Here is a 22,772-nt window from a genome sequence, read left to right on the forward strand (position 1 = left end):
CCTTCTGGAAGCATCCAAGTCAATGAAAGTAACACTCTATTTGTTGCTTCTCACTCATCAAGCTACAGCAGCCTTCACTAACCTGAGGACTTCCCAATGTTTTGAACTACAATTGCTATCATTCCTGGCCATTGGCCATACTGGCTGGGGCTGATAGAAGCTGAAATCCAAAGGGTCAGATTGTTCAAAGCTGCACTAGAGAGCAAGTCACCGTTAGATTCTACACAACCAATTTAACCAAAACTGATGTTTGAAACAGTATTCTAGAGCAAGGGTGAGCAACTAAATGGACAAGAAGGGCAAGTGATGTTCTGCTGAGTTCTCCTTGAGCTGAATGACAGCATTTGGCTCCCTGACCATGCCCCCTGACGTAAAGTTGGCCAGTGTTCTGGCTGGCTGATACCAATTCAGGGCTAGCGCACATGGGAATCCCCACAGTTTTCTCTGATCACAGAGTGGGGGTGTCAGCCGGGATTCCCTGAGGGAGCATTGCTTTAAGGCCAAGTTGCCCCACCCCTGGGCAAAGTAATGAAGCTGTAGTGGGCTGGACTGGAAATCCCTGTAGCCTGAATGTTCCCCTCTTGTAGTCTATGGTCCCCCAAGGATCTCATCTAAAATAGTTTTGCCTGCCCATACATCTCTTTTTACAAATAGTGGTGTCCTTAGGAGACAGGCCTCTTTATGAAATACATACACACAGAAAGATTCTTTAGTGTGTGTAACTTAACATATGCAAATTTTATCTTTTTGGACAGGGTCCCGAGGGCCCAATTCCCCAAACTTTTCAGTACCCAGTGCTGCCTGTGGCAAAGAGCTTTGCAAAACTGAGTTAAATAATCTACTGTGATCAAGAAGTGCTATCATCACAGCAGCTTCAGCAAAGAACTGGGTCAGCAGTTCTCCATGCAAACACCATTCAGCTCCTGATGCTCATGTGAACAAGCAAGCAAGCAACCGAGTGAGATCAAGTCCAGACATGAACATTTTTTGCGGCTAATCCATGTAGGCATCTTTGTCTGGAACAGCTGAGCTAAGCTGAGCTCTATGGGACTTATTGCCTCATAAGAGTAAGCTGTAAAAATTGAAACTGCATCCAGATAAGATGAAATGGTTGTTCACCTGCCAGATGAGTGGTGCTCAGCCTGTTTTAGAGTTGCACAGCAACTCATTTGAACAACTTTAATATACAGTGGTACCTTGGCTCACGAACGCCTCAGTTCACGACCAAATCGGGTCGCGGACAGAAATTTCAGAAAAAAATTGACTCAGGTTGAGAACTCCACATTGGTCATGCTCGGTGTGTGGGGTGGGGAGATGGTCACAATCACGGTCGCACTCCTGCAGGGAAGACAGGCGTGATCACGGTCATGCTCCCTCCCCCGAGCACGCCCGTGATTGCACCCATCTTCCCTGTGATTAAAAAAAATATTTACAGAATGGGTTAACCTTATGTACATTGAACCTTATGGGGGAATTTGACTTGGCTTGCGACCAATTCGGGTAGCAACCAGAGTTGTGGAATGGATTAAGTTCGTGAGCCAAGGTACCACTGTACAGTGTGTGTGACAGACAAGTTCAAACAGTCTAGCTCTCTATTTTATTACATAGTATTTTTTAGCAGTTATATTTATATCCCACCTTCTTTCTCCTTGCAAGGAACTAAAGGCAGCTTAATTATCACCTTATGCTCCATTTTACTGAAGATGGAAGAAGGGGTTTAATCCCTTCTTTGTCATCTTTCCATTTTACTGAAAACTGGGAGGGTTTGCATGTCACAACAACCCATGCAAGGTGAATTGTGTGTGAAACACCCCATGGAGCACTTGACAGGCAACCAGGTTCACTGCAGGTTGTCCTCTCTTTCAGTCTTCCCACAAGTTTCCCAGAGGATTCCCCAAGATATCATTCTCTTCATGTCAGGATCCTTCAGAATTTTGCTTAGTTTTCACTTGGTTTTGACACTTTTCAGTTTCCTCTCACTTTTCCACCTTTTCCTGAGAGTGCTTAGGAAAGTGGAAAAGTGTAAGCCATTCCTTTTATGAGGTCATGGAAGTTTGAAGGCTAGCTGCCAAAATTCCAGTTCCCTTTACAGGGATATTCAGGGTTTTTGGACAGGGATATATACAGGCATGAATCCATCTGTCTATGTCAAATCTGAGTTTCATGGCCAGTTCAACCCTATAATCACTGTACCACACTTGACTCTCTCTGTGTAGTTGTGCTTTCATTGGCATTACCCAGACACTTTGGCTCAGTAGTCCATTTTATTCCAGAAGGAACCACAGAACCACAAGCATGGAAGGATAACAAGAATAAAGTCTTGGTTGGCAGTAGAGGAGTCTGAATACTTGGATAAATGCTTCCTCCATCAATTAGATCAAGGGGAGTTCTTTCCATGGAATAATGGAAACACAAATGTGTGCCTGACTGCAAAGAACTGCCCAGCTAGCTAGCCCATGTGGTTCCTGTAACCTGGCCAGCAAATACAGTGCAGTCCTTAAGAATTTTATAACTCAGGTCTGCAAAGTGGTAGCCAAGTGTTCTCCATAAGATGTTGGTAAGAAAGTAGATTGGATGAGTTTTTCTTCCTTTCTTATAATACTACACTCTGAAATCACCCCATGAACCTGAATGGTGGAAGAATCAGAATATCATTATTATTACATTGAATTTATATCCTCACATTTTTCCTCTTGCAAGGAACCCAAGGCAGCTTACAAGGTTCTGTTTTTCCATTTTATTCACACAACAACCTTGTGAGGCAGGTTGGGCTGAGAAAGAGCAACTGGTGCAAAGTAACCCAGTGACCTTCATGTCTGAGTGGGGGCTAGAATCCACATCTCCTAAATCCCTCCAACATTAACCACTACACCACACTTATCCCCAGTTGCTGTTTCTCAGGAACTACCACTCCACACTGGATAAATAAAAGGAGACACTTTTTCACATTGCACATTGTCAAACTGTGTAATTTGCTACTACAAGAGTTACTGATGGTCAGCACCTTGGATGGCTGTAAAGGGGGATTAGCCTGTGTTCAATTGGATTTTCTTTTGTGTACCTTGTATATAGGGTTGCAGTTATAGTAAAGAAGGAGTAGCAGGTATTTTGAACTTCTTTCTGAGAAGAATGTACAGACTTTCGGGGGACTCACACAATGCAAGTTTTTCAAGTTGGCAACATTAGTTAGTAAGTCTGTTAATAGTTAATAGAAAAAGCAATGACACAAAATTACTATAGTAAAATTAGCTCTTATGAATAAAAACTGGAGAGCCATTTGTGATTTTCAGGGAACTGGATCTACAGAGAGTTCAGATTTATAGGAAGTGAGGAAAAGAGCAATTCAGAGTTGATGTGTCAGCTGACTATTAACTAATATTGTTGGCACTAGTTTGATATGTTGTTTATTGTTCTATTATGGGCTGGAGCTATTTCAAAAGGTGCTTCACTAACTCTACTTTATGAATATTATGTAGAATAAATTCTAGAGATACACAAGGTCATTTACCTTTCCAGCATTAACTAATCAGTTTAAACTTCATCTGGCATGTATACAAAGGAGTAATAGAGCATGACAAAGTGGTAAGCTATCCAAATCTAAAGTGTTTTAGTCTTGCAAGTCTATGAATGGTTAGGCTTTAATGCTCCTTGGGTTCCAAAGCAGAGCGGCAGGCATATTGCAGAACTAAAGCCTGTTGTAGCTAAATGTAAAATTGTAGTTTTGCCTGTTTGAGGAACGTGTTTCCAAATACCTAGTGGAAAATGCCCAACAGCTCTAGACCATAGGAAAGGAACCTTCCATCTGTACCTATGAAAGATTCAACGTGGGGGGCAAGAGGTGGCACAAGTGGGCAAAAAGCTAGCTAATCCAGGGGGATCAGATGCAAAAGAGATAATCAGGGTCCCTGTCCCTTTATATTTCAACAAATCCCCAGGACAGTGCAGATGACTTCCCAAAGATTCGGGGCTCCAGCCCCAGCTGCCATTCCCACATGCCGGTGCGAGGCGCTGCTCTAGATACTGCTGCTTTGCCTTTGCAACACGAGTGGGCGTCTCTGGCCTAAGCTGAGGTCACGGCTAGCCTTGCCGTACAATGCGCCGCTTTATACTCTGGAATGGGCTAGATCACGCGCGGGAGCGAGCGCATTTTCGGCCCGCGGTGCCGCGGCGTCACATCGTGCTGTGCTTCAGCCTCGACCTGTTCCCCAGTAAAATTCCGAACTGGGACGAAGCCTGCTTTGCTTGCTGGGGCAGACTGGCCTTCCAAGCGTGGCTCCGATGCGCAACTGCCCTCGGCCCTCCCGCGGGCCAGAAGTTTTGCACACCCATCCCGCCTCCTCCCTTTACAAACTAAACAAACTCGCAAAGAAGCGTGGGCCCGGAAAAGGCGCCCTGCGATCTTGGCTCAGGGCTGCGACCAGAGATGGCAGGCGAGAAGAGTCAGCACCGGTTGCCGGATCCCCGCTGCTCCCGCAGAGCGCAGCCCCAAAGCCGAGCGGCCGCGACACGAAGCGAACCGCAGCCGTGCGCCCTCCTTTCGCCGTTCGGCGGGACCGCAGAGAGGCTTTCAAAGTTTCCATAGTAATAGGAAGCGAGGGGCGTGGCTGGGGGCGGCCAGCAGCTAATCCAAACGTGGGACGGCGGAGCGAAGTCTGGACGACGTGTCCATAGAGGCGGGGAGCCCTCGTCACGTGCTTGGCGAAGAAAACCTTGCGAAAGGTGGCGCGGACGTGTTGAGAAGGAATGAGCCGGACCAGCGGGGGCTCTTGTGGAGCGCGGGCTAGTCGTCGCCGGGACAAGCGCGAGAGAGGGCGGCCACTGCGAGGAGTTCGTCGCCCGCCTCGGCTCCTGCTTGCTCGTGCGGCTCCCGCGTGGTGGCGGTGGACGAGGGCACTGGCGTGAGTGAATGCCTTCTTCCTTGGCGGCTATGGTGAGCGGCGGCCCGGAATTCAGGGAGAAGGGGATGGGCTGTCTGGAGGAGCCCGAACTGTTGCAAGGGGTGACTCCAGGACTTGTGGAAGCCAAAACCCCCAATGGGGCTGTTCCCGAGCCCCTGCCCGAGGTGCGCCTCACCTGGCGCCGCTGGGTCATTGTTTTCCTCTTCAGCGCCTACTCCTTATGCAACGCTTTCCAGTGGATCCAGTACGGCAGCGTCAACCTCGTCTTTGCCTACTTTTATGATGTCTCTCCTTTTGCTATTGACTGGCTGTCCATGGCCTATATGGTCGCCTACATCCCCCTCCTTTTCCCCGTGGCCTGGCTCCTTGACAAGAAGGGTCTGCGCTTCATTGCCCTGGTTGGCTCTGCTCTCAATTGCCTGGGTGCTTGGGTGAAGATCGGCAGCATGAGACCCCACCTCTTCCCAGTCACTGTCCTGGGGCAGATCATCTGTGCCATAGCCCAAGTCTTCATCCTGGGCATGCCGTCTCGCATTGCTTCTGTGTGGTTTGGCCCACGTGAGGTCTCCAGTGCCTGCTCAATTGCTGTATTTGGTAACCAGGTAGGTGACAAAATCTCCAGAAACAAATGAAAGCATGGTCCTCTTTTTTTTTTTAAGTTTAACAGCTTTAGGCTGCAATACGACAATGACCACTGAGTGTGACTTAAATCTGAGTAGACATTTATAGCATCCCACTGTAGTGTAAGAGAGAAAGCCATGGAAACTTTTTGAATGGGGAAATTGCATCATCTTGATGAAAAATATATGCTCAGGAACAAGTGTTTTATTTTGCTCAGGAGCAAAAATACTGAAGGAACGCAATGTCATAATAATCTGAAGCAATTATGCTGTGAGAAATGAGGTGTCTGTGAAATGAGCACAGTTTAAAAAAAAACAGGTATGAGCACACTTCGGGACTAGGAGATGTACTACAGACATGCTAAAAACTCAAATGTTGGGGTAACAGCATCATGGTATATGCAGAACCCTTTGCAAATGACTGAGTGCAGGTATTTGTTGTATTCAAAGCACCTTTTCACTTGAAAGGTACCATTCATTGTGTTTGGATGAAAACAAAGAAAGTGACTTGAGCAATTGCATACATTTGAGTATTGGTCTAAGTCTATAAAGAAGAAAAAGAGATGCTAAGATCAAGTCTTGGGATTAGGAATCATTAATATTAATCTGGACCAATTTAATGGAGCTCTGTGGTAGAAATACTCTGTGAAATGTGTATATTGAATGCTGTACATTATGTACCTTTGTGCATTTCCACTCATCTCTTTAGGTAAGTTTTTGCTGAATGAGTTTGTGCCAATTGAGACAGCATTGCTTTAAACGCTGCCCCCATTCTGATTTCCAAATGGGAAGCGGGAGCAGTTGTCACAGGATATTTCTATGGTGTAGCTATGGCTGGACTTGCAGGGCCCAGCACTCCAACAACCCCTGTTCAGATGAACATCCAGAAAGTGGCAGATGACGGGGCCACAACAAGCAGTCCTGGCATCAACACTTGGGCCAGCATGATCCTGGTCATCACAGCATCCATATTTTAAGAAGCATTATTTTAAAAATGGGGCAGCCAGCCGGGCATGTACATGGTTACAGATACTTTTTTAAAACTTAAAAATTATACTTGTCTATGACAAAAAGATACTTATTCCCAAGTAAATGTGTTTAGGGCAGCAAATGTTCTTTTCTTGCAGACATGATGGTGCTATAATTTATAAAATGCAAAATTGTGAATGCTGAGAGTATTTCTCCTTTTAATCAGGGTTAGCAAACAGAATTTGTTGTTTGATTTTTCTCTAATGTTCTGTCATGAATGTAGATGTAAAGCATGGATGGAGGATTGGGAGAATAAAAACGTTAGCTGTGTTCTTCACAATGGAACTAAAGCTTCAACTCTTGCCAATGTGATCCTCACAGGGGATTTCATGTCCTGGATAGAATGCTGTGGGTATTGGCTGCTTTTTCCTGTTGTTTTGGAAGGTGTAGGAAACACATGCATCACACCACCAAATGCCATAAACCTAGAACAGCATTATGTTCTCTTTGTTCAGCATCCGGAGGTTTCCTAGGTAGATCTCTCATGACATTGGCAGTAAATCTAAGTTGGACACTTGCACTCCTTCACTGAAAGTGGGCTTTGTTATCAGATGAGCAGATGCTTCTGTGTGCCGAGCAGACAGAAGCAGATATGGAAATTTTGTTAAGTGGACATAAAACTACAATTTCTCCGGTAAATGTTTGTGCATGTGGCAGAAGTGTTTAATGTTCTCTCTCCTTCATCTCAAGTACTCCCCACAATTCTGCCTGATCAAAGACAATTCCCAGACATCATTAGTTTAAGTGTGTTTTTCCTTAAACTGAAATGGACTAGAAGTCATAAATCTGTTTCCTTGGATGTAAGATCCACCTATTTAAGTGAAACATGTTTGCAGGTCAGCATGCTACTGTTTCAAATTAGATTAAAAACACACAACTCTTCAGTAACTTGCATTTAGGGACTGTTTGCAGCAGATGGCTAGAATGGGGGCCAGCTTTATCTGAAAACCTCTCTCTCCTTTTCTCTGCCTCTTCAACTTTCTCTTCTTAGCAAGCATGCGACTTTCCAACTGTTGTGCTACAGAATACTATTTCTGGAATATACTTTGTCCATTCCTGAAGGCAGGGTGTTGCTGTAATTTCTGTTACATGGGCTGAATGTGATAGGTCATAATGTTATTTTTGACTCCTGTACATCTTCAGGTGAGACTCTTACCACTGGCATGGGATTTCTGAAGCATCTGTAGCATGTAGCTTTGGCTTTACCTCTGCAATACATAGCTCACTATCTGTGGTAATAGGGAGGTGTTGCGAGCTGCCCCCACCCCCACATAGGCTGTGGGTTTCAGAGCTATTAATAGGTTCTGAACTTTCAGGAGCTTTGTGCATAGAGACAAATGTAATGAACAGAAATCAGTGCTATAGGAAATGAACGTTTTCTGTCTGAGATAATGGTGAAGACTGCCAGGTTCTGCATATCTGATAAGAGCCAGCTACATGTATTTCATGAATTGGGATTGGTTGCTTGTACCTAAAGAGGTATATTAAAGTGCATGGACATGTTTGGAATGGCTCTTTATATGGAAAACACTTAACTTTGAACTGATTTGAGAGCTAAGGAAGCAACAGAGCATCTGACAGATTTCTGTCTAGACCAGGGTGGAGAACTTTGGGAAGTCTAGGGACCATTTTTGATCCCCCAGGGCAAACTGGCACCGCTCTGCCACCAATTTTCGATAGCAAACTGTAATGGAAGCTATAATAGTTCAATTTGGAATAAAAGAAGCAAAATTGGGCAACTCGAGTGTTTTCGTAGTGATTTGCTGCTGATTTTTAGGGTAAATTGGCACTTTTTTTGCTGCTATCATGAATTTGGGGACTTTTCCCCCACCACTATGAATGTGGGGATATTGTTTCCCCACTGTGGTAGTGGGAAGTGGCATCCACATGAGGCAGTGGGGGCTGCATGGAGCCCATGATCTGTTCAGACATACACTCACTGTAACAATTGAGGAACTCAGCTTCCTGTTGGCTGACTCTGAATATGGGATCCCTACTTTGTCAGACTAGCATGCATGTTCTGTAATTGTAAAAGGAACTGACACTTTGCCTAGTTCATTGCAGCTGCTTCATAATATGCTGAAATACAGTTGTCCACAGTTGTGCAAATAAGCAGGACTGTGATGGATACTGACATCTGTGGAGCATATTGACTCTGGGAATTGTGTGTGCTGCACGAACACACCTGCCTGAAGATAATAATTTTGCATGTGTTGTACCCAGTATCTCTTCCTGCAAGACCTTACACTGCTGCTTAGTTGAAATGAAGTTGATTTCTTTTTCCAACTTCACATTCAAGTTAGATTCTAATTACAATTATTTTGAGAAGAAGTGGGGGAAACTTTGGCTTCCAGATGTTGCAGGACTGCAACTTCCCTGGGCCCTTAATATTGGCTATACCAGCTGGAGCTGCTGGGAATTGGAGTTGACATCCAGGAACATCTGGAGGACTATCAGTTCCTCACCTCTATTTTAAACACTCTTCAAATAATGTACTTGACTGACACTGGGTAATCCCTAACATCTGCTTTTTAGCTGTTTAAACTAATGTACTCTTTATTGGAACACACCTCACATAATGTTGCAAGAGGATTCTGTGAAACTCATTTTGCCTTCCTGTTCTCCAGTTAAGTATTCCCACCTTAAACTCAAGAGGCCAGAATGCAAACACAGGAGGCAATATGGGTATGTTCCTTGCTTGCCCTTTAGGAGACATTGGATGTTAAAGAAGTACGGTCTTTACTTTTAATTCAGTGAGTCCCACCTAGGTGACCAAAAGTCTTTTAATAACTCACTTGGTGTGATTGCAGTGGCTCGCTGGACCACTCAGTTTCTGCTGAGTTTCCGCTGAGCCTCTAGTTTCATCACACAGTCCTGATACTAGAGCTGGTCATTTCCTTAAAGCAGAAATAAGCATCCTTTTTGGGCCATGGATATATATGACAATATATAAATCACAAAAAGCTTGCCATCAGAGTGCAAGAAAGGATCAATAACTGTCCAAAGGACTGAGTACCAGGCAGAGCTGTGGTCTGCACACATCACACTAAACAATGTGTTTGAACCAGTTTTCACCACCAGAAGCCTATTTCTCAGTGGTCCCAGCTGACAGCAAGAAAATGCTGGCAGCTGAGATTGAAAAAAATGGTAGGGGCAGGGCACCATGGTGGGCACCAAGCAAGATGTGGGGAGGCATGCAGGTACCCCCACACACCGCATTACCTGCCCCTGACCTAAGACTGATGTAGTCTTCTCCCCTTCTGCAGTGCTCTAGAGGCTTCCACTCTGCCTGCTATTGTAGGTGTCTTCTTGTTTGTTATGTTGACTGGTCCCATCTAGTTTGTTTTAGATCGGTTGCTGTGACCCAGTATGTTTACCATGCCAAGTGGTTGTCCAGATTGGAGTTTGGTATCACGTCAACCTGCTTTATAATCCACAAATGGAGTCAGAAACCAATCAAGGACTGCAGTAGGAGCAGGGTTCAGGAGACACAACTGCAAACTGGATTTTATTGTGCAATTGTACTTCCCTCCCCTTAGCCCATGCACTGTTTTTTCCTGCTTAAAAAACCCTGAAGCTACTCATCAGAAGGCATTGTGAAGCTATTCTCTTGGTATCTTCTTAACACATTTTTGTAGTACAAAAAAAGATGGAAGAAGCAATGTGAAAAGATGGAAGTAGCAATGTGAAAACATGGGAAGGCTGCAACTGGAAGATGATGACATCTGGACAATATCTGTAAAATTCTCCAAATGAGGCAAGGCAATGGTATCTTAAGTACGTCATTTCTGGGACCATCCTCCCCCTTTCCCCTTTTGGTTTATTCAAATTGGACACAAATTGCTGCACTGCTTTTGGAAAGGGAGCAGAGATGAGTTGATCAGTCCTGGGCTACTGACTCTGTGGTGGCTACAAACTTGAATTCCTTCAAACCCCAAAGGGCTCTAAGTTAGAGGCAGGTGCGGCTTTGGCATAACTGGCAATGGAAGCAAAAATGGCAGACCCTGAGAGCAGTCTGCCCTTGATTTTGGGATACCCTTCCCACTGAGGTTTGCCTGGCATCAATTCTGTTACCTCTCTAAGCCAGGTTAATGCTGCCGCCTGTGCTGAGGCCTTTAATGGCTTTTAGTGCCTCATAATGGTATTTGTGTGGGGCAGGGAAATGACTGAGGTCTGCTGTGCTCTACCTTATTGACTGCATTGAATTAATTACCCAAGTGGTTTCTAAATTCTGTGTCTGAATTTTGTGCTGTTTTTATTGTATTCTGTACTGTGGGTGTTTTAATAGATTGTTGTTAATTGCTCACACTGCTTTGGCTATTTTATTTATTTATGTAAAGCTTTTCTATCCCATCCTATTACAACAAGTCTCAGGACAGATGTACAATAAAAAAATAAAAAGCACTGCATCACATTCTCTAAACCCCCCCAATTAAAATAGCAATTAAACCTTAAAATATTGAGAAAATAAAAAGGGTTTGGCCTGTCACTGAAAAGAATAAAATTTCAGCACCTCTCTAAGGAATGTTTTCCATAACCAGAGCACCACCGCAGAGAAGGCCCTTCTCTGGATAGCCACTCTCCTAATCTTCAAAGAGGGCTCCCGAAGAAGGACCTCTGATCCAGATCTTAAGGGATGGGTAGGCACATAGAGAAGGAGGCTCTCCTTCAGATATCCAGGTCCTAAACCTGGGCAGTATTGGGCAGTAATAATAGTGATCATAATATTAATTTGCCAAAGTTGCACTATACATAGAGAAGATGGAATTTTCTTTTGCAAAAGTTGATGTTTTATTTCCCGTGGACAGAAAATTCTAAAGTGCTGCTTGGACATTGGTAGAGGGACTGTCACTGGTGGTGGCTTGGTTATGAAGACTGACAAGGGATTTTAGCATATCTTTGGAACCCATTTTGAAATTGTTCTGCTGGTTTTATGATGTGGAAAATCATTGTGGGTTGAACAACCCCTAGAACAAGCCATGAGTTGTCAGGGTAGTTTGTTGCCCCCAAACAAGTCATCCTATAGGCTGTGGTCCAGATTTGGACAACACAAGAACCCTCCATGGCTTCTTACATCCACTGGGTTGCCTTGTGTGATCACAGGTCATATTGCCTTTGGGGCAAATGCAAATCCTCTTACCAAGTTTATATTTAGTCATTTAACTGCTATACTGCCCAGCAGCTGAAGTTTCTTCCCTATTTGACTTTACAGTTAAATGGACTAGTGTAACTACAGAAAACATTCTACATTTTGCTTTTGGCTGCCAACAGCTTCTAGGGTCCTGGGACCAACCTGAGGAGAGCATTGTAGCCAGGTAGAAATGTGGTTTCTATACAAATGGCTGCATTCATAAAACTAGATGAGAGCCTGAGAGGCAATTAAGCAACAGTGAGACACAAATAACTTCTGCCTGCATACCAGCTTCTGAACAGCAGTCGTTCTTAGTTTGGATTTATCTGCGCTGTGCTTATTTTGGGGAGCTGATGCATTTGTAGCAGCAGCACATCCAGTCCCCACAGCCCACATGTACCAGGGGCTTTTGTATACTCAAGGCTTCTACCCATCCCTGTGGCTGACTGAGAAAATTGTGGGCTGCCTTGCTAGAGGATGCATCAGAGAGAAGCAGTGCTTACCAGGTCTGCAATGTTTAGTTGTTTTCCATCCCTGATACCTCTTAGCAGGGAGGGATGTCATCATGCGTCCTTTGCCTTAATGTATCTTGTAGCCAGCAATTCATGTGTGATGATTAGAAGATACTTTCTTCCTGGGTAGCCATATGCTCTACTTGATAGTCAGGGACAGTCCTCCATATGAAGGGCTCTCAGAGGGCCATTCTCTGAAGGTGTCCTCTCTTTGAAGAGCTGTCTAGCTCAGCTTAAAGGTAAAGAAACAGAATCAGGGAGTGAAACCAGAGGTCTTGATGCTGCCCATCAAGAGGAAGTACCTGGTCAGCAGACTGAGCAGACACACAGCTCACCTGTTTACAGTTCTCTCCACTATCATGAGGTATATTGTATTTCACTTTAAACACACTTACCTCCATATAAATTGGCATACCGAAATTCTATACAACTCTATGCCATCTTTTGCCCTCATTTTGGGGTGTAAGGCTGATGAGCCTCCATGTTCTCTTCAGCAGGTTTCTGGGTGTTAGCAGATTGGAGACAGGAGCCACACTTATGCAATTTACTTACATGATGTAAAATAAGAAATTTGCTTGAGATTTCATTTCCACTTACGGGGCTCTGTTCATTCCTTTTTTTCTTGGAATGTAGTGTTTGCTGGACTAATCATGCTCTCTACACACATGGAGACAGTCTGGTCAATTTTGAAGTCCTTCCTCCTATGAAGTAGACATTAGACATTTAATTCAGGCTGCAATCGCATGTGCACTTACCTGGGAGAAGGCTGCATTAATAAACTGCGACATTTCCAAATGAACATAGAAGGAGGTATCTGATTCTTTCCCATGTATGAAGTGACTTTGACAAAGAACTATGTATCTGACAGTACCCGCAAAAGGTTCTTGTTTCTGCTGGCAGCACTTATGGCCGCACTGCCTCCAAGTACCACAGACTTCCACCCAGCTTGCCCATAAATCACACAAATGGACATGCTATATCTTCAACCTCATTGCACACAAATAGAGCACAAGGCAACACAGGACACTCCAGATGGAAATGTAGATGAAACTTCATTTTTAAATAACCAGCTTTAACAGAGTCTGTATTTAGTAATCATGAACTGAACATCTGGAATAACTGTGGGCAGAAATGGACAAACTATGTACTAGTTATGCAAGGAGAAGCAGTATTCCACTGGAGAAATAGCAGTCAGCTAAAAGCTGCTGAAGTGCTGAGGGGAAAAATGCAGGCATGACTTTTGCACCAATTCAGAAGGGTAAGATGAACATTTCTTGGCACCAAGTAGCCAGCAATATGGAGCTATCAAAACCAGCTTCTGACAGATCAGCTGGAAGTTCAAATCACTGTGAAGAAGCATCAAACTCCCCTTTATTTTTTTAAGTTCAGGGGTGGGTTATTTGTTTAAATGGCTGCATTTTCCTGCAATAAACTCGTGTGCACCATTCATAAATGATGGAACATAAGAAGAATGATGCTGGATCAGTCTGATGGGTCCCGTATTCTGTTCACACAGTGGCCATCCAGCTGATCATAGGAAACACACAAGCAGGGCAGGAGTGCACCAGCCCCCTCCCACCCATGTTCCCCTGCAACTGGTGTGTACAGAGGCATAATGCCTCTCATCTGGAGGTGGCATATAACAAAGGTAGTATATTGGGACCTCTTGATAACTTTCTCCTCCATGAATTTGACTAATCCTATTTTAATGCCATTCAGATTAGTGCATATCACTACAGCTTGTGGAAGTGATTCTGCAGTTTAAGTATGTGCTGTGTGAAGAAGTACTTTCTTTGGTCTGTCCTGAATTGCCCACTGACCAACTTCATAGCATGACTTCAGGTTCTAGTGTTATGAAGGAAGGAGAAAATGGTCTCCCTATTTGCTTTCTCCACACAGTGCATAATTCAGGACACTTCTATCAAGGCTCCTTTCACTTATCTTTTTTTTAAAAAAACTAAATCTCAGCTGCTGTAGTGTTTCCTCATTTGGCGGGGGGGGGGGGGTTGCTCCAACTCATAGAAACATAGAAACAAAGTGATTCAGAAGAGGCCTCCCAGGCCATCTAGTCTGGCTCCCTGGCTCCAGCTGGCTCTGATCATGTAATCCTCAACATGTGGTTGTCCAGTCTTTCCTTGAACACCCTCCCTGATGGGGCCTCAACCACCTCCCTTGGAAGCCCATTCCATATCCTAGGGGTCGTAACTGTCAGGAAGCACTTCCTGGCATCCACCTTGAATCTTGGTTCCCTGAGCTTTGCTCTATTGGAACGTGCCCTGCCCTCTGCTGCAGGGAAGAACAGATCACAGTCTTCCTCCACTTGACATTCTCTCACATGTTTATAAGTTTATTTATTTTTATTTTATTTATTAAAACATTTTTATGCCGCCCCATTCGCCGAAGCCTCGGGGCGGCTTACAACACTAGATAAAACAATAAGTTAAAATATCCATATAAAATGATCATAATTTAAAACATACATTATAAAATAAGCCGCCCTGGCCAGATAAAATTCAGTTGTATTAGCATTTAAAATGTTGCTTAAATAAAAAGGTCTTTGCCTGGCGCCGAAAAGCAAATAACGACGGCGCCAGGCGGACCTCTCTGGGGAGCGCATTCCATGACTTAGGCGCCACCGCTGAGAAAGCCCTTCTCTGAGTAGCCACCCTCCTAATTTCTCTCCCGGAGGGCTCCCGGAGAAGGGCCTCTCCCGCCTATCTCAGGGGGCAACTGGGCAAATATGGATGTAAGCGCTCCTTCAGGTAACCAGGACCCAAGCCGTTTAGGGCTTTATAGGTCATTACCAACACCTTGAATTGGGCCCGGACTTCAATGGGGAGCCAGTGAAGCTGACGGAGAACTGGAGTTATGTGAACATAACGTCCAGTCCCCGTCAGCAGCCTGGCAGCTCTATTCTGAACAAATTGAAGTATCCGGACCGTCTTCAAGGGTAGCCCTTTGCTAAAAGTTGCTAAAAGATCCCCTTGGAGTCGCCTCTTCTCCAGGCTGAAAAGACCTAGTTCCCTTGATTTCTTCTCATATGTCATCCCTCCCAAGCCTGCTGCCATTCTTGAGACCCTGCGCTGAACTGATTCTAACCTAGCCACATCTCTCCTATAATGTGGAGTCCAGCACTGGATGCAGTATCCCAGTTGTGCATGCACCAGAGTCATGTAGGGCAGTATCAACACCTTCCTAGATCTGGAAACCACACTTATGGCTATACATCCAAGGGTGATGTTTGCCTTCTTAATCATCGTGTCATGGTGCTGTCTCATGTTCAGCTTGCTGTTGACAAGTACCCCGAGATCCCTTTCACAAGTGCTGCTCTCCAGCCACTTGTCCTCCATCCTGTACCTGTGCCCCCTATTCTTGTGTCCCAAGTGCAAGACTGCTGGTGACCTCTTGGACTTGGTGCTCTCTTTCCTAATCTGTAGCATACATGCCTTCTGAGCTTCTATAGTGGCAATTTTGAGTATTCTCCAAGCATTGTGAAAGGACTTCCGCCTCTTTCTCCCACTTTCAACTTCCCTTTTACCAGTTCCCTAATTTTAGAGAAGTTTCTGCTTTTGAAGTTAAATGTGACTATGTTGAACCTCTTAACTATAAGGTATTTAGTAACAGTCTTACCCTTAAATATATATTAAATCTCATATTATTATGGTAACTATTTCCAATAGGTTCAACAACATTTATATATTGTATTGATCTTGGGAAACCCCACTGCAAATAAAATCCAGGATTATCTCCCCTCTGTTATGTTCCACAACTAACTGTTCTAGGGCTCAATCATTCAGAACATTGAGAAATTTAACCTCTATATCGGAACTGGAATATGCATTTATCCAGTTACTGTAGGAGTAATTGAAGTCACCATTATTATTACTGTTCCTCATTTTGAGACTGATTTTTTTTCACTGATTTTGTTTTCCATCTTAAGATCATGATCCTGAGGATTCTGATCAGCAGTCCTGCACTTGCATTTCATCATGCCGTGTAGGAATTGGTCCTCAGGAATGAAGCTATTTGCTTTCACAGTTAGTACAGCAGTGTTACAAAATGAAGTTTTACAATACATAAATATGCATTGGTCCATCAATATGGTAGAGCTGATCCAGGGTATATGAATCAGCCTATAATAAGCAACTAGGCATGTGATAAGCATAGTTCCAGTCAGCACTGAGTGTTTTTAGTGGACATCTGGAGAAAAAATAAAACATGTGCAAGTATAATATTGGGTCCAGGTAGCACTTGAAAAGTGACATGGAATTTTGTCATCCAGCTGAAACAAGTTTAACAGGAATATAGGAAGGTGACTTACAGAGGCAGACCACTGGCCCATCTAACCTAGCACTGTTCATACTGATAGGCAGGGTCTTATGCCCGGGCCTCACCTGGACATGCTTAGGATTGAACCTAGAACCTTCTTTATACAAAACTGATGCTCTCCCATTGAGCTGTAACACTCTTCTAGCAGGCTCTGTCTTGGAGCTTGCACTAGGTTAGGAGAAGACAATTATTTAGAAACTTAAATGTTACTTTAGCTTTTATTTCAACAAGAAGATGCAAACACGTATTCCATTTAAATAGACTCAGGGAAGCTCTGGAATGTCTCTGATGTCTTGTTGGTTTGCCTCTTGGCATGGATGCTTAAAAATGAATGATGGCCTGTATGGAGCCACAATTTCTGAATTGACAGTCTGTACACTTGGATGGAGAGTAGGTAGGCAAACTGTTTAATAGCAATGGACATTATATCCTATCATGTGTGAGGACTTACCTTCTTCTTGAATCAGCTTTCCAGCCTAAGGCAAAGTGCTGAAGGATGCCAAGTAAGGCTGGCTGTATCTCTTGTTAAGAGAAAGGATAATTTCTTGCTTTGCATTTATTTCCTTCCAAAAACCATGAAAGGCAAAGCTTGTCAATTCCTTTTCTTTTGACAGACATGTCAGCATTATTTTAATTATGGGCAAAATGGTTCCTGAAAAATCTATACAGCCATCATTTGAGGAGGCAGAACTGAAAGGGACAAGTTGTTGCTAGGCTATAATATCTTTGGGTGCTTTCAGAAGTGACACTTAAATTATTCTTAAGCCTATTCTTTTATTCCCATAAAAGCAAGTAAAAAACCAGAACTGAACAGGAGGTATTTTATGGTGCTTTCGTTTGCCTTCTTATTCCTCCTTTTAACAATGTTCACAAAGCACTTATTCCAAAGTAAAAGGTACTCTTGGGGCCACTTGTGAAAAATGAGCTTTGTCTTGAAACATGAAAAGGTTGCTTTTCTGCCAACAGAAGAAAAACAATCTGAGTTTTGTCTCTGAGTAGGTGTAAGTGCAGAACTGTCCAGCAAGATAGGGGGAAATTGCTTTTATTCAGCTTTGTCAGCACCAACTGAATGCTTCTCTGGAGGTCAAGAGATTATAAACAGAAGAGATATACAGAGAGATGTTTATATTTCAGGTTTGTTCTGACCTCATGTCACATACCGGGGGAAAGTAGCTGGCCTTGAATGTAGGATATTCTGTATGTATAACCCAAGTAATTGCTTGGTGGACTTGCTGCTGAATTGCAGCAAGGCAAGTTGCTTATCTAGCTCCAGACTATTATTCTAATGCACAAAAAGGAGAGACTGTAGTACCCCCCCACCCAAGTTCACTGGTCTGGGTAAAAATTTCACATGCTAATTGAGAAAAATTATAATTCAAATAGAAGTAACAGTACAGCTCAGCATAGCATGGAAGTCTATGACCAGGTGATCTGTATAATGCAGATGGGTAACTTCAAGGCCCAGCCTTTTCTGATTTTTAAATCTTTATATGGGACTCTGTCTGGACAGCTCTTCAAATAGATGATACCTTCAAAAGACAGTCTTTTGGACAGTCTTTAAATATAGGACTGTCCTTTGTTAAGCAGGACACATAGCCGCCAGAGCCTTGAGTTGTGTTCTGCAACATTGCACATTATGGCCTAGATGCCACTGTGCCAAAATTTTTTCCACCTAAAAGGCACTTGTTGAATTTACAAAACAGATGTACCACCCACTTTCTTACAGGCTTGCTTTACAAGATGAATGCAATAAGCACTTTGTAGTACCTTTTGTGCTGAAAGCACTAGAAGTAAACCTTGGAAGCTTCTTCTGCACTGGGCTGCCCACTGAAACAGGATATGTGTTGCATCCCTTTATAAAGCTTAATCGTGGACCTCTCATCCAGAATTAAAATTATAAATCGGGGCAGGCAACATTCTTTCTTCTGTTGAGGGCAACATTCTTGCATGGGCAATTGCTGGATGTGCGTGTTGGCAGTGACTGGGGTTGAAGGCACCTGTGTGCAGGGTCAGAGCCAACAGTGGGCAAGTCACCCCCTTTCTCTTTCTGCTACCCCTTTTTTCTCTCTCCTTTTTCCCTGCCAGGAAAGGGATAGATTGCTCTTGCCAGAGGACTGAACTGATTGTATGCAGAGGGCTTTTGAAATTAGGTTGACGGTCACATGAAATTAGACTAAGGGCCACATAAATGTTCTCTGCTCCTGGTACATACGGACTGAATGCATTTGATCCCTTTCACACATACACCCTACACCATGTGCATCTCTGTGCTCCCAGGCACTCCAGCTGTGGATGATAAGGAAGGGCTTTAGAAGAGCTCCTGGGAAATGAAAGACCTCCAACAAACATTGTGAGGGTTAATTATTTGTAGGTTTAATTGGTATTTTTGGTTCCACCATGGAAACACATTTGTATCCTAAAGGTCAAAAGTCACTCAGTGTTTATCTCAGAACTTCTGAAGGGCCATTCTGTATTTAAGTTATTTTCAGTTGTGCTGAAGTTCAGTGTTGTGAAACAGTTTGTAATACTAGGAAACAAAAACAATGTAGTCATCCTTGGAAATGAAACAGTTCAAACAAGCAGTCTGGTTCCACCTGTAAGCTCTAACCTGTGGAATTAGTAATAGCCAACAAAGACACTTCCCCAAATTCAAGTAGTTGAAATAGTCTTCCATGTAGAAATGGAAAGCTCTGATTCTCACTTTTACAAAGTGGTCATCCTTCTGCCGTGAATCCTGCTTAGCAGTTCAAAAGCTGGAAGTTTGTAGTGACGGTAAAATGATAGTCTGTAGAAGATGGAATCAGATCTTCTGTCCTGTTTCCCTTCACAAATAGGCTAGAGTTGGGCAATACAAGTACTATCTACAATGTAATCTTGCAATGTATGCTGATCTTCTAACAGGGAGTTGGTCTTGTTCAACTAGCCAGGTATGTATGTTCTCCTCCAGCAAGCTATTCCTATCTCCATTTCTTCCAGTCTTTTTTCAGAAGTGAAGCTTAGCATTCTGTGGTTTCTAAGCATCGTTGCTCTTCACTAGGTTTGTTCTAGGGCAGGTTAGGTGTTGTCACCTTAGATGGCACTCTCTTTTTTTCTCAGTAGCCCTATTTTGGCTTTCTTCCAGATGGCACTGATCACCTGAGTTCACTATTACTGATGCATTAATTTATTCTTTCTGCTTCCTGGACAGGAGATGGCATGTTGCAGAATATACAAGATAACGTTGGTCATATTAATAACATGAAGTATGCACAAAGAGAAATATCTGGAAAATGGGTCATCTTGTCTTAGGTTTCCCTTGCAAGAAACCTGGATTTTAGAATTTAAGAAAGTTTGTTGTACTTACATTTTAAGAAAATCCATAGGGATCTTAGAGCAAACAGGACACCAAATTTAGAATAAAGATATAATATACAGTAGTTCTGAATCAGGAATTCCCAATAAGTAGCCGGGACACCCAAAGCAGAGTTCATTTCAAGAACATTTGCATTCTAACATTTATCCTGGTCAACCTTTTCATCTCTTGATATTCTACATGAATACATTGTCTGCCTTTTCATTGTCTGCCCTTTTCTAGCTGTTTTTCTGTTCATGTAAGAGAAACAGGTGAGTCTATGCTCACTCTTCTGGTAATGTTAAAAACATGGATTGATCTTGCTCACATGCAACGACTAAATTAAGAAAATTTTCCAACTTGCAGGATAAAATTAGTGTAGCATGAAAGGTTGTGTGTAGGTGTGCTTTGTGCAGCTTGCTCCTGGTTGTGAGTGTTCACAGTAAGGTAATTACTTGTGCATCAACAGAAAAAGAAGTCACAGAATAGACATATGCTGATAGCTAGATAGATTAATAGATTTTCAGAAATAATAACCGTAATTTGTACAGAAGTCAAAGTACTTCACCACAGTGAGGAGATCTGTGACCAGGTCAGAGGATTGTTCTGTGTATAACAGGACACCAGGCCATCCTAGTTAGGCAAATATCTGTCCTGGGTGGTACGGGAGGGAGCAAGACTAGAAATGTGTGAAGAACTTGGTGCGATCCTAGTTAATCCTGCATTAAGTACAGTACAAGGTATAATTCTGTGAAAACAAAGCTTCAAGGGAAAGGGTATCTTATGTCCTAGAGAATGTTTGAGAAGAAAATACAAATTAAACGCATTAATTGCGAGGCAGAAAGGGAATGTGAGAAAGGGAGGAGATTTTAAATATAGTTTTGCATATATTCAATATTGTTGATAGTGCTTTTTTTCCTCTAGTAGAAAAATGTGTATATTATGATTAGAAGTTCTTGTATCTTTGAAGACGTTGCCTAATATGGCTAGGTTTGTAAAGTGGGCTCTTAACTTTGTTCTGTTTGCTTTTTAAGAGGCATATTATTTTCCCAGATAATCCCAACATACCTGAAGATGTCATGGTAGAATGAAAAAGGAACAATAATCTTTCTTGTTTCTTTTATGGATTCATCAATATACTTGATAGAATTAACAATTCCTGGCAAAATGTGAAACATGGTTTAGCGGATATTCTGAAATCAGACTTCCATCAATATATCAGTGCTGTTGCCACATGGTTCAGATAATTCAGTTGATGCCATTCCTGCAAAAGCAACCCCCCATATTCTTTTATCCCAGCTAGGTGTTTGAGAGCGGATTAACCTAGTTTGAAATTCTTTTGCTGTGCAAAATCTGAGATCTCACAGGAGGACTCTTTCAGTGGAAACCTAAAAACTCACTAACAAAGGGAAGTTCAACTTAGCTTAACCTATAAGACTTAAAAAAATGATCCAAACATTTTTGTTTATTCAGACCTTCAGTGGAAGTTGTAGCTTTTGCTTCAGCTGCCAAAAGGGTTTTACATGTGTATCTTTAGTGTTGTTCAGTGTGAGTTGCCCTGTATTTCTGTGTGGAGTTGCCCTTTGCACATTGATCTTGGTCTTGTAGAACTGAGCAGGTACATATTCATTGTTTTAAAAGTCCACATGGTTATTGAGACATATAAAATGCAAAGGTAAGTACCTTCCTAAGGACTATATATAATATATACTTGGCTCTAGCAGGATTGTGCATAGTTTAGGAAGTTTAAAGGTAAAGGTTTCCCCATGACATTAAAGTACAGTCATGTCTAACTCTTGGGGGTGGTGCTTATCTCTGTTTCCTAGCCAAAGGAGCCAGTGTTTGTCCGCAGAGAGTTTCCATGTTCATGTGGCCAGCATGACTAAACACCGAGGTGCATGGAATGCTGTTACCTTCCCACCAAAGTAGTGCCTATTTATCTACTTGCATTTGTATGCTTTCGAACTGCAGGGTTGGCAGGAGCTGGAACAAAGCAATGGGAGCTCACCCCGTTGTGAAGATTCAAATTGTCGACCAGCCCAGCAGCTCAGCAATTTAAACCACTGCGCCACCCGCATCCCCTTAGGAAGTTTAGTTTTAGGGAACACTTGACAGAAGAGATCTGGTGTTTGGATATTTGTCCAAAGCTCTTCTGCTTAATTTTATCTGACATTTATCCTCCTAGCTTATTTTTATCCAGTATTTATCATCCTAGCTCCCATTCTATACTGCAAATTACACATAAATAGTTGTAGAGTCTTATCCTAGGACAGTGTCACTAAGTGCCTGGTCAAACAATAGGCCCCAAACAAAGGAACAAAAGAAGGTTCAATGACTTTTATAGCTAAGATCCTTAGCTAAAACTTCCAGCAAATAGAATTAAAATTAATTGAGCTTTGTTATGATTTTTAAGTTAGTATGCCAAACTATTGCTTATGTTGAAAAAAGGGCAACAGACAAGCATTTATTATGTATATTTAATTGTTCTGCATAGCTTCAGGGAGTATTAAACTTTAAATTACCTCTACTTGCTGAGAGTTGAAAACCATTTTTATATCCCTGTGGTTGGAAATTTCAATCAGAACAAGATTTTTTATATGCAGCATTTTCAAAAATGACCCAAATGCAATTGACACAAATTTTTGATTGATATATGATGAGTAAAGAATGACCTAAATCGGACGATAGCTGTAAAGTTCAGAGACTATAGACTATATAGTATATAGCAAAGTTGGGCAAATGTCAAGCCTGTGTGATCTATTTCATATTTGTTTCATTTTACTAGAACCCCAAGATCCACCAAGTGGAATTTGATGCAGAAGACATGCACTTAGAAGGAAAGAATTCTGAACCCAGGAATTTGTTTTGCGTGCCAAAGTGTACCAAAGCCTTTGTACATCCCCACCCAAACTCCTGGCTGCC

The 22,772-nt window shown here is 42.7% G+C and overlaps 1 protein-coding gene across 6 annotated transcripts in view; it reads left to right on the top strand.

Annotated features, from left to right (window-relative positions):
* The first annotated feature begins 4,680 nt into the window (after positions 1–4,680).
* FLVCR2 (FLVCR heme transporter 2) overlaps positions 4,681–22,772 on the top strand; it is a 52,564-nt gene continuing 34,472 nt past the window's right edge. For 3 of the 6 annotated variants that reach the window (XR_006415394.1, XR_006415395.1, XM_044436887.1), the window contains exon 1: positions 4,681–5,500. Coding sequence is in view for 4 of the 6 variants with exons in the window: in XM_044436887.1 (XP_044292822.1) it covers positions 4,907–5,500 (594 nt within the window). In the remaining 2 variants the exon portion in view is untranslated. The remainder of the gene's footprint in view (positions 5,501–22,772) is intronic. The other 3 variants (XM_044436885.1, XM_044436888.1, XM_044436886.1) reach the window with 2 other exon arrangements.

This window comes from Varanus komodoensis, unplaced genomic scaffold (genome assembly GCF_004798865.1).
Source record: "Varanus komodoensis strain SLA01 unplaced genomic scaffold, ASM479886v1 scaffold3, whole genome shotgun sequence".
In the NCBI taxonomy this organism is placed as follows: domain Eukaryota; kingdom Metazoa; phylum Chordata; class Lepidosauria; order Squamata; family Varanidae; genus Varanus; species Varanus komodoensis.